Raw genomic sequence first — 16786 nt, 5'->3', positions numbered from 1 at the left:
GACGAAATTAAAGGAAGAGCGGCAAGACATAGAGCTCGTCTGGGGCAACATGTCAACGTAGAGGCCTCTCGGCTCCTTGTTATTCGGGGTTCTCCTAGAAGGCTAAAGAGGACTTTGTGTTCTGATTTAGCGCAAAATGCGCTTCTCTTTCAATCTATATTAAAGAAAATTTGATGGTTGGTCTAAGGGGACTAGTATCAGAATATGAGGAGGAGGTTTTTGTGGTAAAACACATAACTAACTATGGGTTGCCAGGGAATGGCATGTTAGTAGCATTCATGCTTTCCTCCTTCCTTCGATGAAAAGAAAAATATATAATATGTAATATCATTTTCGTTTTTTTTTCTTCTGCGTGTTATTTTTTTTCGTTTTCTTTTTGTATGTTATTTCTTCTACGAGCGTTGGAAATCTTACTGAGGCTGGATATTAATCAATTATACCGTTCATTTCTCAAAAATGTTAAATTAAAAATATATTAAAAAGAATAACATTATTTTAGGAACGTGAATACGTTTATATGTATGTATATTTTTAATGTGAAAAAAATTTTCATGAAATATATAAATATATATACATATACATGCATAATAACAATTGTAAAATTAAAAAATAGCTTTGTTTTTATACCCTGGACCTTCGTGAATGGTATATACAAACTTTCAGAAGTAATACCTTTTGTCCCAAGGATCTATTTTAATTGAACCAATTCTTGGAACAAGAGAATTGGTTTGGGTAGCTACCATAAAACTCAGAGAATATTTTAAATATTTTAAAAACTAATTAAGGTATAAACATGAAACTTTGTGTACGTTGCCAACATACATTTTATGTATGCTCTAAAACTTTTAATGGAATGGTTTGACAGGTTCGAGTAATTGCCGTACAGTCATGTAAGCTAAACATAGATTACTATAATGTACAAGACATGTTAATATTTTTGTATTTGTGTCTATTGATTATTGTACAAAAAATGAGACAGGATTTTGAAGAAAGTAGTACTAAAATTTGTTTAAAAAGAAAAATCACTTAATAAATTAGTAAGATTTGGTGTACTTTTTAAAGTTTTATTTGTAATCATATTTAAATAAAATATAATAGTATATTTGATTACGTTCATATAAATAGAAATGCCCCGAAAGTGTTGCGTCGAAGGATGCAGAAGCAATAGTCTACGAGAAAAGGCGAACGTAAATGCTATACCTACATTTACTTTGCCAAAGAACGAAGTCATCAGGGACAAATGGAACCTTAAATTTTATTTTGTTGCTTGTGGCAAATATAATTTAATTCAAGTACCTACTAATGTTAAGATTTTAACAATTTAAATTAGTATGTAATTTAATCTCTTATAAAAGAAATTTAAAAAATTTTCTGAATTTAGTTGAATACATAGGTACATTTATGTCATAAAATGAATTGCTTTTCTCATCAAATATTACTATTCCGCTATTTTGTAATGTATTTATTATTTTGGTTTTAACTGAAAAGTATTTTGCTACCTATAATTTATTATAATGTAATTTGTCACCTGTAATAAGCAACTATGTAGTTTGTAAGAACAAGAAATTTAATTTGGTTAATATTTAAATGAAATAAAATAATTTCTGTATATTTTTTGTATATAATAGTTTTTTATTTTACAAACATCCCAAATCACCATATGAACATTTCTAATTTATTCGAAAATACCTAGTATAAAATATATTTCTTAACAAAAAGTACGATGATCAATTTTTAATACACCGTATGAATGTATTAGTAAATTGTGTATTGTCAAGTCTTATATAAAGATGGCTGTGAAGCTAAATCTAAATATTTCTATGAGGGTGTACTTTATGTTGGCTGAATTTTTATTTTATGTCAAATTGACAATGTCAAATTTTATGTTTTAGCAAGTTTTAGCATTATCATAATGTCTTGTATTCAATGAAACCAAATTGTAGGCTATTTTAAGTTATTATTTAAATTTTCGTTTTCTGAAAAAAATTTTATTTTATTTTGTTGTAAAATTATGAAGTTTTCTTTACCAGTAAAGCAATTTCTAAAAAGTTGATATACGATGTACGATGATTGGAAGATTTGTATATAAAAATAGTAAAAATATAAAATTAAAAAACAAAAATTATTAGGAAAAATTAAGTGTAGTTATTTAGTTATGCATGTATAGAATATTTTTACAAATTTGTGTAGTAACCGTTATAAAGCAGAATTTTTATTCGCTTCTATGATCGATATTCGCTTCTAGTACACGATACAGCACATTGTGATAAAAGTTCATAAAGTATCAATATATTCAGCCCTATCATGAATTTCGTTCATAGCTCCGAAATTCGGACAATTACGAATTTTATATTCTCAGTTGCTATTACTAAAACCCTACTACCAATATTCGCAATTAAGTAATCATAAATTACGTTCGTAGTAAAAGAACCTTCAAAAGTCTGCGAAAGAAATAGTCACACGTAACAAGCAGAGTGGTTGTTTGAAATTTTCAAGTTTTCAATTTTTTTGCTTAAATTTGAGTTGAGTTTAGGTTTGAGGAAATTAATTCATATTTGCTAAAAAAAATGTTTTTCACTTTTTAAAAACACTCAAAAGACTAAAAAAAACTGCGTTGTTAAAAAATATCATTTTTTATTTTAGAACAACCAATTTGGAATAGAATTTTGTAATGAATTAACAAAAGAAAAAATAAAATAAATAATAAGAATATATATTGCAAAGGCGTGGAACGAAGTATATGTATTTTTAAAAATATATATATTTTTATAAATATAAATTAACTTGTGTACATATTTTTTACTTTTGGAATTATGTTCAAAAGAAATTTCAATAAACTATTAAAGATATATTAATGTACCAGTTTTTAACACTTCGCGCTTCATATATAATTGCTTCATATTTAAAATGACAACTGCGAGTTTTCAGTAATATGAAATTTGAACGTCAACGTTTCTTTTTAATGTTCTTAATTTTTTATTTTTTTTGGTGTACAATTAGCTCTTGCACAAAAATCACAAACAAACAGTGTTTCATTTTAGACTTTACTTAAAAAGTTACTGAGGAAGTGAATCAAAAAAAAATGTCAAATTTTTTACAAAGTGACCAATTGCTACAAAATTTATCCTATTTGATTCGTTTTTTCATCATAGTTTAACAGATTTTGAGTTGGTCTTCAAATTTTTTCAACCTCGTAATAATTTTTTTTGTGCGATGCCCAGTTTCCGATGTAATGCGGTTGTAAACTGGTCAGTGTTTATGGAAAATCGTTTTACGATTTATACGATTACACCAATACGAAAAAGTTAGCTGCTGTTTACTTTACGACAAGATTTTTTTCTTTATACGGCAAAATTTAAAATCAAATCTACGGGAGTTTGATGATTGATAATATTTGATGGAGCCAGGACTTTACACGTTAAAGTCTAATATTATTTTTTTACTCATTTCAATATTGTGATTAGAGAAATCAGCTAACTGCTATATACAACTTACAGAAAAAATTAATTGCCGCTTTTTCACTCTTGAAAAGTTACAGTAAATCTGATAAAAATAGAGTAACTTCTATTATTTGCCGTCAGAAGCGGCGTTACAATAAAAGCTGATGAACATTAGATTTATTTTATATCTTGCAATGACTTACTTTTAACATAAAAGTTTTAAATACTTACAATCTATAAACTGGAATTAAAAAAAGTTTAGTTTGCGCTATATTGTTTTTAAAAACTTAACAAAAATCTGATAATAATTGGATAGTTTTCTATTTTTCCCATCAGATTTAATCTGTGGTCAGATTTAGATTATGCATCAGATTATACTAAATCTGATCTCTAACAACATGTACACGTACGATTTTAATCAAACTGAGATTCTATCTTATATTTTGTCGTATATATTATCAACAGTACCTTACAATTATTAACTCTTGAAGAATCTTTGATTAATTCAGTGGACTACTCACTAGTGAATAATAAATGAAATTTGTTTCGTCATAGTTTTGACTTTTGAGTACTGTGATCACCCCTACCCCTGTACAAAACATAATCCTAATATCAAGAAAATAAAAATTTATTTGATTTAGATAGTTATTAATAATGAGTGATTTTGTTAAATCGGCTATTGATATTTTAAGTCGTACGCAAAAGGAAGATGAACAAGGATTCGTTGGCGAAATTATTGAAATTAATGGTTTAAAATTTAAAGTGAAAAAGTTTTTGGCCGCTGGAGGATTTTCTAATGTTTATGCCGTATCAAACAAAAAAGGGGAGTTTTTTGCTGTAAAAAGGCTGAGTGGGTTCGATAAAGAAGGCTGTGACAAAATTCTAAAAGAAGTAGATGTGCACAAAAAATTATCAAATGATAACATTGTGAAATTGCATGGAGTTTCCCTTATTCAAAAGAAAGTCGGGAGTTTAAAGGTCGCGGAATATTTACTTTTGACAGAATTATGCCCGTTTTCATTAGTTGATATTGTAAATGAAGAACTGCAATTATTCACAATTTTGAACATAATGAATCATGCAATAAGTGCAATAAATTATTTACATGGCTTGCAGCCCCCTATAATTCACAGAGATATAAAGTTAGAAAATTATTTGATTTCCGTAGATGGGATTTTAAAGTTATGTGATTTTGGATCTGCAACAACTGACGCTATCAAACCAAACGAAAACTGGAGCATGAAAAAAAGGGAAGAAATTCAAGAAGAAATTTTTAGTAACACATCACCAATGTATAGAGCACCCGAAATTGTAAGTACATGGGAAAATTATGAAATTAGTTTGAAGGTAGATATATGGGCTATTGGGTGCGTGTTTTATTGTATTTTATATAAAAAGCACCCATTCGAAGATGCTGCAAAGTTACGCATTATAAATGGAAATTATGTTATACCTAATATGACAAAATATAATTGCTTCCATACTCTGATCAAAAAATGTCTAATTGTTAATCCTAAATTTAGAATAGGATCATGTGAGGCTGTAAATATTTTGCAACATATCAGTAGGGTGAACGGACATAAAGTTTCAGAAAAAATTAACTTGGCTGAAGTTATGTCACAAAATATTGAATCTACTATATGTACTAATGAACGGAGTATCAAAGGTAGAAGTTTTGAAACTGAATCAAATATATTAGACAATTCGGACTCACTTCAATCCTTAATAAATGCCAATGCGTTCTTAACTTCAATTAAAGGTGGCGCAAACTTAATATTCAAGAACTTTCTGGGATCATCTTCTAAAGTTTTGAATTCCGTATACAATAATAAGGCAAGCAACATTTTTAGCATAACTAGTAGAATTATCGTCTCGTACGAATCAAGTCAAGACATTTTGAAAAAACATCTAGAAAGTATATACTTGTTGTCAAATATTAGTGTTTATGCTTTTTGTTTCAATAACTTTCGTTTACCGCCACCAGTGAGAACCATTCAGATAAGTTCATTGAACTATAATTGGAAAATTAAAACTCTAGATTTAGAATTTCTATATAACCTTGTTGAAGAAATATTTGGGTTTCTAAATTCTGAAAAAAAACATATTTTAGTTTTACAAGAAAGTAAATGTTGTAATATAATAGTGGTAGTGGTATGCGCTCTGTTTTTATATTCTGGTTTGGTTGAATATATAGAAGATGCTCTACAAATTTTTGCTGTAAGGGTACAACCAATAAAAATATTTGCTTCGGAATTTCGATACTTAAATTATTTTAAGCAAATTCTTAAAGAAAGTATTCCACATCATAAAAATTTTAATTTTGTTTCCTTGACTTTAGAAAAATTTAACTACAAACTAGAAGGAGGTACATTATTTGTAGAAATTTATGAGAACAATAATTTTGTACATTCGTGTAACATAATGAATTTATCAAATAATGCAGGGATTATGATAAATAAAAAATTAATTGGAAATATTTTGATATTATTTGCAAATCAAAAAAATTCTGTGAAATGCCTTGAAAATAATATTAAAAATAAATTTGCAAGTGTACAATTTCACACTGGTTTTTTAACTAATCACAAATTATTAAAATTTTCAAAAGAAGATATTGATTTTGACAATGACGATACGGATTTATCTATTTTAATTAAATATACTTTAGATGAGGAAACGGTAAGCATATCGAAATGTTGGGAAAATGTCCGACTGAAGAAAGATCCGATAAATCTTTTCAGTTCTCAATATGAACATAATGAAGTAATTGAAAATTTTGTTGTAAATAAAAAGTGTTCGAAACAATTAGAAGAATCCGAAAATGCTTCAATTAGCAACAATTACGATTCTGAATTTCGAGAGCGTCATTCTCATAATATAAAAGATTTCGAAAATTTCGGCTCTATTAAAGAAGCAAGTTGTTCAGGAGATAGCACGGACGTTCCAGTATTGTTGGATTTTACAGCAAATTGTCCAGAAGGATTTGTAGATACCCATAGTATTACAAGTATAGTGCCACAAGAATTAGCAGATATTTTCGGACCATCATTTGAAAATACATTTGAAAATTTGTCAATCAACCCAACCCAAACGCAAAAAAAAGAAAAAGATCCTTTTGGTGATTTACTTGAGTTCTCTTTTAGTGATAATGGTGAAAAAAATTCTATTTCGAAACAAGAACAAATTGACCCTGCTGTGAAAAAAAATGTAGATCAAAAACATAAAAAAACGGAGAAATTAGAGAAAAGTTTCGGAAATTTTTCCAAAAATAGCATTAGCAGTTCAAGCTCTTGTCAAAAAAATTCTCAACAGGATAGCGATTGTTTTGCAGATCTGTTAGGCCAACAAGGATATAGTTTTGCGAAAAAAATGACATCGGAACCGAAGACTATAAACGATTTAAGAAAAAAAGATGTCTTAAATAACTTAGACGAAGAAAGTTTAAAGATATATAAATGGACTCAAGGAAAAAGAGCTAATATTAGAGCCCTGTTATGCTCAATGCACACTATATTATGGAAGAATGCAGCGTGGTCTAAATGCGAAATGCATCAACTAGTTACTTTTTTGGAAGTTAAAAAAGCATATAGAAAAGCATGCCTTGCAGTTCATCCTGATAAGCATATTGGAACAGAAAATGAAAAACTTTCTAAGTTAATATTTATGGAATTAAATTCAGCATGGAACAACTTCAATACAGAAAATTCATAGAGCTCTTACAAAATTTAGATATATTTTGTTATAGGTTGCATAGCTAAATCTAATAAATAGAATTAAAATTTGTCAATAAAATACAATTTAACGTAAAAAAAATGGTAAACTATCTTTTCGTCGTTTTGTAGTTTTGATACAAAGACAGAAACATTGTAACGTAAAAGTAAACTTTTGATCCTGATTTACTCTTGTTTTAATTAATAGTATTATTTTCAACACCAAATATTTTGAAATGTTGCTTTTCTTCTACTTACATATATATTTAGATATTTCGAAAGCACAAATATAAAGTAATATGTTGATTTCAAGCCCTTTCAAAAACTTTTTCTCGGAACGGATATTATAATATATATAGTTTATCGATATATGTAATTGCCTTTAATTCCTTTTGTTTCGTCATCATATGAATAAAGGAATGAATCGATTAGGTTTTTGGAGGGTGAGCTGACCACAATTAGATGCTCATATGAGAAAATTTTCATTCAATTATTATTCAATTTTCAAGTTAAAACAAAACTAAAAAACGAAAGGGAAAAATGTGAATTTTTCTAAAATTAGTATGATTGGTATTCCTGAAGAACATAAAATGCGAAACAGAGTAATAATGTTGATTTCAAACCCTTTCAAAACTTTTCTTCTGTATTTTTTCGGAACGGATATAATTAATAATTGAAAAACGGGTAAATAGAAATTACGAGTAAATTCACAAAATTATTGGCACCGTTTAAAGATCTGACTTGATGACAACGTTTAATTGAATGAAGATCTTGATATTTGATATCGTATGACAGATAAAATTTAATATGATTTTTTTTTTTTTTGAAAGATATGCCTTGTTTTTTTTTCTTATTGTTTCGCTTGTTCTTTCTATTGTTGCTTTTAGCACTTTTTCAAAAATTTTTTGAAAAGTGCTTATTAGTTTCACTCTGTCCGTCCGTCCCTTCGTCTTTCCGTATGTTTGTTTACAGAACTTCTACACCCTTGAAGATAGAAGGCTGAAATACTTGCATAGATCTTTACTAGAAACTTATTTTTGTAGAACAAAATTTTTATCTATCTCCCCCCCTTTAGAAGTTATACCCCCCCGAAACCTTAAAAATGCCATTTTTTAACTGTTTAGTACAATGAAACCATAAGCATTTTTCAAATTTTGCAAACGCAGAAAGGCAGTGGCTTGCTTCCCCTAGCGCGGTATACTATAGGTTTACCTTATATTTCCGAAACCGCAAATTTTTTCAAATTTCTATAAATGCAGAAAGGTAACGGTAAATTCCGTTACATTAAAAAATGTAATTATTTTTCTTAACTCATACTATCAACCCTTAAAATCGAGCATTATGTTAAATCCACTTTTTATTAATTTTTGCTTTATTTCAAAGACTGCATGTATGCATCATCCTTAATATATGCAATCCTAGAAATACGAGTAGTTCCGTATATGAATAAAAATAATTTTAATAGTGTGATAGGTATACATAGACTATATTTTAAAAGCAGTATTTTCACTTGTTGAAGGGAAAAGTGCTACAATACAAACCATTGGTTTAACCCAACCTTATTATTTTGTATTTTTGAGCTTTTTACCAGTTTCTTGAATTGTTGAAAGTGGTTATTTAGTAAAATTATAATTAGTGAAGAGTTAACTGAGTTTATAACAAAGCTCCGAATAAGACAATGCCTATTTAATTATTATAAATTAATTTTTTTTTAACGTTTCTTATATTTCATACATACATACATTATTTTAAAAAAATTAAAAATTAAAATTTAAAATTCTCCATGAATCAATAAATCAGTAACCTGTGGTTGCTTCTATCTTGCATAATATTCTTAGAGGATAATCCACAATGAAATAACTTTTAATATTTTTACTTTCATCTTTATTTTAAAAACCTGCTTTATTAATTTGAAAATTACGGTACTAACTTGAACACAAAATTTTAAAAATAAACACAAAAATAAAAAAAACCTAAAAGTTTTAAAAATTTGATGGTTTGAGAGTTTGGACGCGTAAAGAGAATTTTTTTCACACTGTCAAGCAAAACCTTATGTGCAAAATTTACCTTTGTGCAACAAATTAGCAATACTGAAGAAAAAGAAGTGTCTTGAAAAGACAATGAAGCCAAACTTTTTCCAGTTTTTTCTTTCATTGCATCATTTCGCTCCAAGCATTGTCAAAGCCGTAACAGGAACGTATTTATTTACATAATTGTACCATAATTGTAAGAAACATAAGTTAAATATTTCGTTTTTTAAAGTAAAAACCAAAAAATTTTGAAATATTTTTTTATTTCAAATATATATAAAACAAATCAAATTTACAAAAGGCATTAATTTTATTTTCTCCTTAAATAAATTTATTTTATAAATTTTGAAGGATAATTTTCTATTTTATAAATATGTATTTCTATACTACAATATCTTACAGCCCCTGATTTGAACACATTTTCTTTATATTGTGTACTGCTGTGTTACTTGCAATGTACTTTTTGTAGATGACGATGATATTAACAAAACATTTATCAATATGGGCTCTAAAACTATATATTTTTTAACAAGTTTAACAATATTTCCCTTTTTTAATCATGTTGTCGTATATTTCGACATTAATTTACTGAGCTTCACATACTTGTCCATTCTAAAATTTAAAGCAATATATTTTATAAGTAACACGCGCTAAAATTTTATTTTACTTACTGCATTGAACGGTACCGTGTGCGCTTTCATATATTTTTTGTTGACCAAATCTTCACTCTATAAAGAGAAATATTATCAAAACAAATTTATTAAAAAAAATATTAATTACCTGAAAATTAGGTACAGCATCAAGCGTTAAATAAATTCTACCACATACTTTCTTTTTATTTTTTGATTCAAAATTAATAAAATTCTTTCTTAATAATTTCAATCCATTTTCTTAGGATTTCATCATTTTTTATATAAAAAAAAGATCAATTTAAAATATTGTATGTATGCATTTTATCAAACACAAACTAATTTTGCTTAGAAAATAAAATCCAGTCCTATTAAAACAATGTCTATATTCCAAGCAATTTTAGTATAAAAAAATGTTTCCTTTCAACATTAAAAACTTAAAAAATTGAATAAATAACATATTTCTTTAAATCATTAAAATAATATTCGCATACATACATATGGTGGGAAACTTGAATTTGTTCTTTCAAATAATAGCCAAAGTATATCTATGTGTGAACCCCGGTAATGGCGGAGGATAAAGGGGTGATTGAAACGATCAAAGTTACGTTCGTGTCGTGGTCACGTCTCGCGGCGAACCGCTTGCTTTGTGACAAACACAACAACTGCAACAACAACAATAACAACAGTGACAATTACAACAACAACAACAACACTAAGGACAACATTAATACAAACACAGTAAGCGCTCAAGGGTCTGCGGAACCAGAGCTTCTCTTAACTCACGCAGAGGAGGAACTCCTTCCCATGCCAGTAGAGAAAAGGCGGCGCTTCCGATGGAGACGGATAATCAGGATTCTCTTGGACCTATTATCCAACAAATTGAGGAGGACCTGAAAAGATTGGACATCAAGGGAAAAAACCAATATTTCTCTGGTGCATTCAAGCAGCGTATCGCAGCATATATCAGGAATGGCATGTCCCCAGAGGAAGCTCGCAGATATGAGAAGGAAAGGCTTGAAAAGCTGCAACGTCGTGGTACTGGGTGGCGACGAAATGCCCAAACAGCATGTCTGCGTCACCTACGTACCAAAGGACGAGACAACCGTCAGTCTCTGCAGGGACAAATTTCTAAGCAGGATAGGGAAGCAAAATCCCAGCCTCAAGATGAATTCCTGGAGGGTGCCGAGGATGAATAAGGAAAAGGACGGAGACTGCTCCATCACCTTTTTCGTGGATGATTCCGGATTGGAAAATCTACGGAAAGCGGAGTTCCGACTCTTCCTGAACTCCTTCCGTGTTACCGTTCGGGTTAAAAGAAGGAATCCTCTCAAGGTGTTGGCGGCAAGGCAGGACAAAATAAAAAACCAATGGCCACCGCGACAACGACGAGCACTTCAGGCCAACCAAATGAGTCGATCAGCACGCCAAATACAAGCGTCCCAGGTGATCCAAAAGGCCTCAAGTCCATTTTGAAGCCCGGAACTGCTTCGGTATTTGCTGTTGGAGGGACTAGCGTGGCACCTAGCACGGCAAAAGGATGATGAAGATGCGTAAAAAGGGCCTAACAGGTGAGCTATTTTATGATAATACAATTGGAGGCAGCCCTAAGGCTTGCATTTTGTTTAGTAAAAGGCCAGCGTATCTTCCCATTCCAGATTACTGTTCTAAGGATCAGGTAGCCGCGTTGATGAAGGTTAAGTCTTCCGGGGGTTGGACAGAGTTTATTGTGTGCTCATCCTACCTCCCGAGAGACTGTGCCCACCCAGACGAACAACTGAAAGGTCTAGTAGACTTTTGTGGAAGGAGGAACTTCCAACTGATAAAAGGAAGTGATGCTAATGGCCACCACACCATCTGGGGAAGCAGTAATATAAACAAAAGAGGTGAGTGCCTACTTGAATTTATATTTAGCAATAAATTAATGGTTAAGAATGAGGGCAGTAGGCCGACATTCATAAATGCAATTAGGGAAGAGGTCCTTGACATCACCCTTTGCACTCAAATGAGACATCCATGTCAATCATAGGCAGATTAGGTTTGATAACATGGTTTCCTGGCAGAAGAAATGTATCGGGTGCCCCAATCCACAGAATAGAGTCAGTTCGAAATACTCCTCATGGATGGGATTAGATCTATTCTCGCTTCTGTCAGAACGGCGATGAATATCCAACTGGCCAGCGAGGCTCTGACGGCGGCTGTTACTAGTGCCTACCAAGGGAGCTGCTGCGCTAAGATGAGGCGGAGCAATAGGAAGTGCCCGCGGTGGAATGAAGACCTTTCAAGGCTTAGCCTAAGTCCAGAAAGCTATTCAATAAGGCCAAGGCTTTGGGTTCGTGGGAAGAGTATAAAAACTCAATCACGAAATACAATAAGGAAATTAGGAAAGCGAAGAGAATTTCGTGGAGAGCGTTCTGCAGGTGCATTGATGAACTCTCCAGCAGTGCACGTCTTCACTGGGTGCTTTCCAAAAAGTATGTTTTCGGGTTGGGTCTAATGGAACGGCCTGATGGCTCCATGACTGAGAACGGAAAGCAGACGTTAGAGCTTATGGCGTCAACGCACTTTCCTGACTCGGAGATTCTTCGCAATCACTCAAATGTAGTCATTGAACCGAGGGCATCCTGGCCCAGGAGGGTTGACTGGCAACGATCCAGTTTGGTCTTCACTATGTGCAGGATTAGATGGGCTGTTTTCTCTCTCAGGCTCTTTAAATCTCCAGGTGATGACGGGGTATATCCTGCGTTTTTGGAAAGGGGTTTCCAACATATCGCTAGAACACTGGTGGAAATTTTTCGTGCCAGCTATGCGTGGGGTTACATCCCTCAGGCGTGGAGGTTGGCTAAAGTGACGTATATTCCGAAGGCGGGTAAGCGACCAAGGAACCAGCCAAGATCTTTCCGTCCAATCAGCCTTACTTCTTTTCTATTGAAGCAATGGAAAAAATGATTGATAGATTTATACGGGACGATGCACTGGGAAGCAATCCCTCTCAGTACGCCTATCAGTCTGGTGGGGGTCCTTGAAAACTCACTGGAAGTGCGGAAGGTGGCAGTTGGCTGCTCCCTTGATATAGAGGGAGCTTTTCACAACACCCCATGCTATGTCATCTGTGAGTCGATAGGATTATTAAGTCCACTATAGCTGACGATACACTCTTCATCTCCGCTGCAAAAGAGTGTCCGCAGGGCGGGGTTCTTTCGCCCCTCCTGTGGTCCATTATAGTGGATGATCTAATCGCTGCTGACGGACGCTCCGGGGCATGTGTCTGTTGATACGCCGACGATGTAGCCTTCGTTGTTCGGGGAAAATTTGAGAGCACTATTTCTGATTTTCTACAGCAAAATTTACGTGTTGTGGAAAGGTGGTGCGAAGGCGTTGTGTTAAATATAAATCCAAGCAAGAGCACTTTGGTCGCCTTCACCAGGGCGACGTAAGGCTCAGCAAGCGGGTGTGCGGGCCAAGCTGGAAAAGCTACAGAGGTTGGCCTGCCTGGGAGTGACCGGGGCAATGCGGACGACTCCTACCGTTGCATTGGAGGTGATGATCGGGTTGCCGCCACTGCACCTCCATATATTGAGAGCGATCCGATTCTAAAAATAACCATGTCGGATGCCTGTCTGCCGCGGTACAACTTCGACCGCAAGTACATGGTTCTGTTTCCCGATCGATGGACGTGGATCGATGGATGCAATAGAGATCTGTCTGAGAATCAATTTAGAAAGGGGGTATAGAAACCGCACCATCTATGTGTTCTCGGACAGCAGGGCTGCACTGCTGGCGCTTCGTTCAGCTCAGGTTACATCCAAGCTGGTCTGGGGCTGTCTTGCTGTACTTGTGGAATTGGCATCAGAGAACATAGTCACGATCATTTGGGTGCCGGGCCACAGTGGCCATGCGGGCAACGAAATTGCCGATGGGCTGGCGCGGAGGGGATAACAAGTCCCAATGCTCAGAGAGAAACTTGAAAGCACGACCTTATTTTATATGGGTTTTTTTTTAAATCAAAGTGGCTATTTTTTGAGAAGAAATATTAAAATAAATTTACACTTATTATAAACCAGGTAAAATTCTAAAAATATATTTGAAAAATCAAGAAAATATATTAATATTTTCATTCAGAATTATTTTAAAATTTTTGAAACAGCGGAAAAACAACAAGCACAACCTTCGCCTTCAATGTTTTATATGTTACTGAAAACATTTCATTATTTTTAAGTGAGTTATTTTTTTACTTAAGTTTTAAAAATTTTTCTCACAAATAGAGGTAAAATTTAGAAGTGTATATAAAATTTGTATTTAAAAAATAATATTTGATTGTATTTTAGATATTATTTTCTAATTCCCTCTTCAAATTTTTTCTTTACTATGTATTTATATCAATATTTAAGAATTATCTTTCATTAATTATATTTTCAACTTGACACCACAGTTACTCCCCATATCTTGAGTTAACTTACCCTATGAGAAAAAAAAGCTGTTCACTTAAAAGTAATGAAATGCTTTCAGTAACATATAAAACGTTGAAGGCGAAGGATGTGCTTGTCGTTTTTCCGCTTTTTTATAATTTTAAAATAATTATCAATGAAAATATTAATATATTTTTTTGATTTTTCAAATATATTTTCTAAATTTTACCTGCTGTGAATAAGTGTGAATTTATTTTAATATTTCTTCTCAAAAAATAGCCACTTCGATTTAAAAAAACCCATATAAAATAAGGTCGTGCTTTCAAGTTTCTCTCTGAGCATTGGGATTTGTTAGATAAAAAGGCATTATAGCATCGTAATATATTTATTGACATTTGAATTTGATATAAGGATTGTTACCACTCTGTGCTTTTTTACGTACTTTCCGAAAAGTAAAATTTTAAATAATATGCGAACCAGAATATTGACCATAGAAACAAATAAAATTTTGGTTTAGAATGTTAAGAACACACATTTATACTAAATATTCTATACATGCAAAACTAAACACGCGCACTTAATTATTCCTAATAATTTTTGTTTTTATTTCTACATTTTAATTCTATTTATATATGTACATATATCAATCAATTATCATGTACATTATGTAAATTCACAACATAAATATGTATATGAATGTTTGATACATTATATATTCAAAACCAGAAACCAGAGGTTACCATTTACTTAGAATTATATAGCGCCTACCATTTATTTAGAAAAGTTACTTAGTTAAGAAAATGTTGCCAAAATAACAATGTAATGCTGTTCTATAGACAAAAGTACACAAACTCTGATCTGGGAACCGCAAACTTTATTTCTTTGATTATTGCTCAAAATTTCAAGGATTTCCTTTAAAAAAGTCTTAAATTTTCCTTTTAAAATTTAAGAAAGTAGCCAAATCTTATTAAGGTTAATTTTTAAGGCTTATTAAGATTAATTTTTTGGACAAATGAAACTTCCATTTACAATATTTACCAACGAAGTCTGCAAACAACACTTTTTTTTTATTTAAAAAAAATTAACGATAATTTAAAAATTTCAATATCACGAATTTGAGAGTTTACGGAAAAGCTATCAAATTAGTGTTAGGTAAAAATCTACCAAAATGGCAACCCAGCAAAGATCGTAAGAGAAAAAATATTGTATATTACTTCGCCTTCGCAATCATATGTTTGCAATTTCTTTTTTATATTTTAGTTTTTCTTTTTTTCTGTTTTTATATTTTGATGTATAACAGAAATTGAAATCTGGCCAGATTTCAACTAAGCTCAATAGTCTGGCAAAAATTTGAAAATCGTAAAATTTTTCATATCTAAATATATTACGCTAGATTGGTTGTCTTTTAAATATATGGTCTCTGCTATAAGTGTAGGCAAATGTTCATTTAGTAATAAAATCTGCATTATATGTGTTATCATAAAAACGTAATGAATATATGTAATTATTTTGCTTTAAAAATGTACATGTTGATATTTGCTTACGTGGTAATGTACCTTTATCTATATGTACGAGTACATAATATATTGCTATGTATGCATGTCTATTGCATAGTTGAAATAATTGCATGGCTGAAAAAACACAAAAAATTTTAAGGTTTACGCCAGGAGTTTTATTGGCCTATACGCTGCTTTTCACATTTTCAGACTATTATAAGTACAATTATAATTTCAATAAATATTAATGATATACATAAATGTTTATGAAAATAACTGAAATAAAATAAAGTTGGGTCAAACCAATGGTTTGTATTGCAGCACTTTTCCCTTCAACAAGTGAAAGTACTGCTTTTAAATACAGTCTATTTATACCTACCACACTATTAATATTATTTTCATTCATACACGAAACTATTTTTAGAATTGCATATATTTAGAATGAACGATTTATGCAGATTTGTTGAAATAAAGCAAAGATTTATTTGAAATAAAGCAAAAATGAATAGAAAGTGGGGTTAACTTAATGGTCGTTTTTAAGGGTTAATTACGTGAGTTAAGAAAAGTAATTATAATTTTTAATGTCATGAAATTTACCGTTAGAAATTTTTGTTTATAGAAATTTGAAAAAGCTTACGGTTTCGGAAATATAAGGTGTCAAAAATTCAAATTTTACAAATTTCAAGCGGCGATAAGTTGAGAGGGGGTGGACATGGAAAAAAATTTTCTTCTAACGAAATAAACTATTTATTAGTCTCTAAAAGCTGCTAAAATTTCAGGCTCCTACAAACTGGGGTCTAGAAGAAAAATGACATCAAAAATTTGGAAAAAACGGACTTTAAATAACGATAAAAAATTGAACGGCCATTTTGTTTTTCTAAAGTTTAACTATAGTATATCGAGCTAGGGAAAGCAAGCCGCTGCCTTTCTGCGTTTGCAAAATTTGAAAAATGCTTATGGTTTCTTTGCAACAAATAGTTAAAAAAGGCCATTTTTAAGGTTTTGGAGGGGTATAACTTCTAGAAGGGGGGAGATAGGTAAAAATTTTGTTCTACGGAAATAAGTTTCTAGTAAA

General features: G+C 31.4%; 1 protein-coding gene across 1 annotated transcript; it reads left to right on the top strand.

Annotated features, from left to right (window-relative positions):
* The first annotated feature begins 4017 nt into the window (after window positions 1-4017).
* Window positions 4018-7234, top strand: LOC129613876 (cyclin-G-associated kinase). Its single transcript, XM_055528185.1, has one exon. It carries the CDS (start codon window positions 4095-4097, stop codon window positions 7146-7148), a length of 3054 nt encoding a protein of 1017 aa, XP_055384160.1. The 5' UTR covers window positions 4018-4094; the 3' UTR covers window positions 7149-7234.
* Window positions 7235-16786: the final 9552 nt, after the last annotated feature.

Source organism: Condylostylus longicornis, unplaced genomic scaffold, assembly GCF_029603195.1.
Source record: "Condylostylus longicornis isolate FDR11 unplaced genomic scaffold, ASM2960319v2 ptg000094l, whole genome shotgun sequence".
NCBI lineage: Eukaryota > Metazoa > Arthropoda > Insecta > Diptera > Dolichopodidae > Condylostylus > Condylostylus longicornis.
Note: the sequence above shows the minus strand (reverse complement) of the source record. Positions and strands in the feature narration are given on the sequence as shown.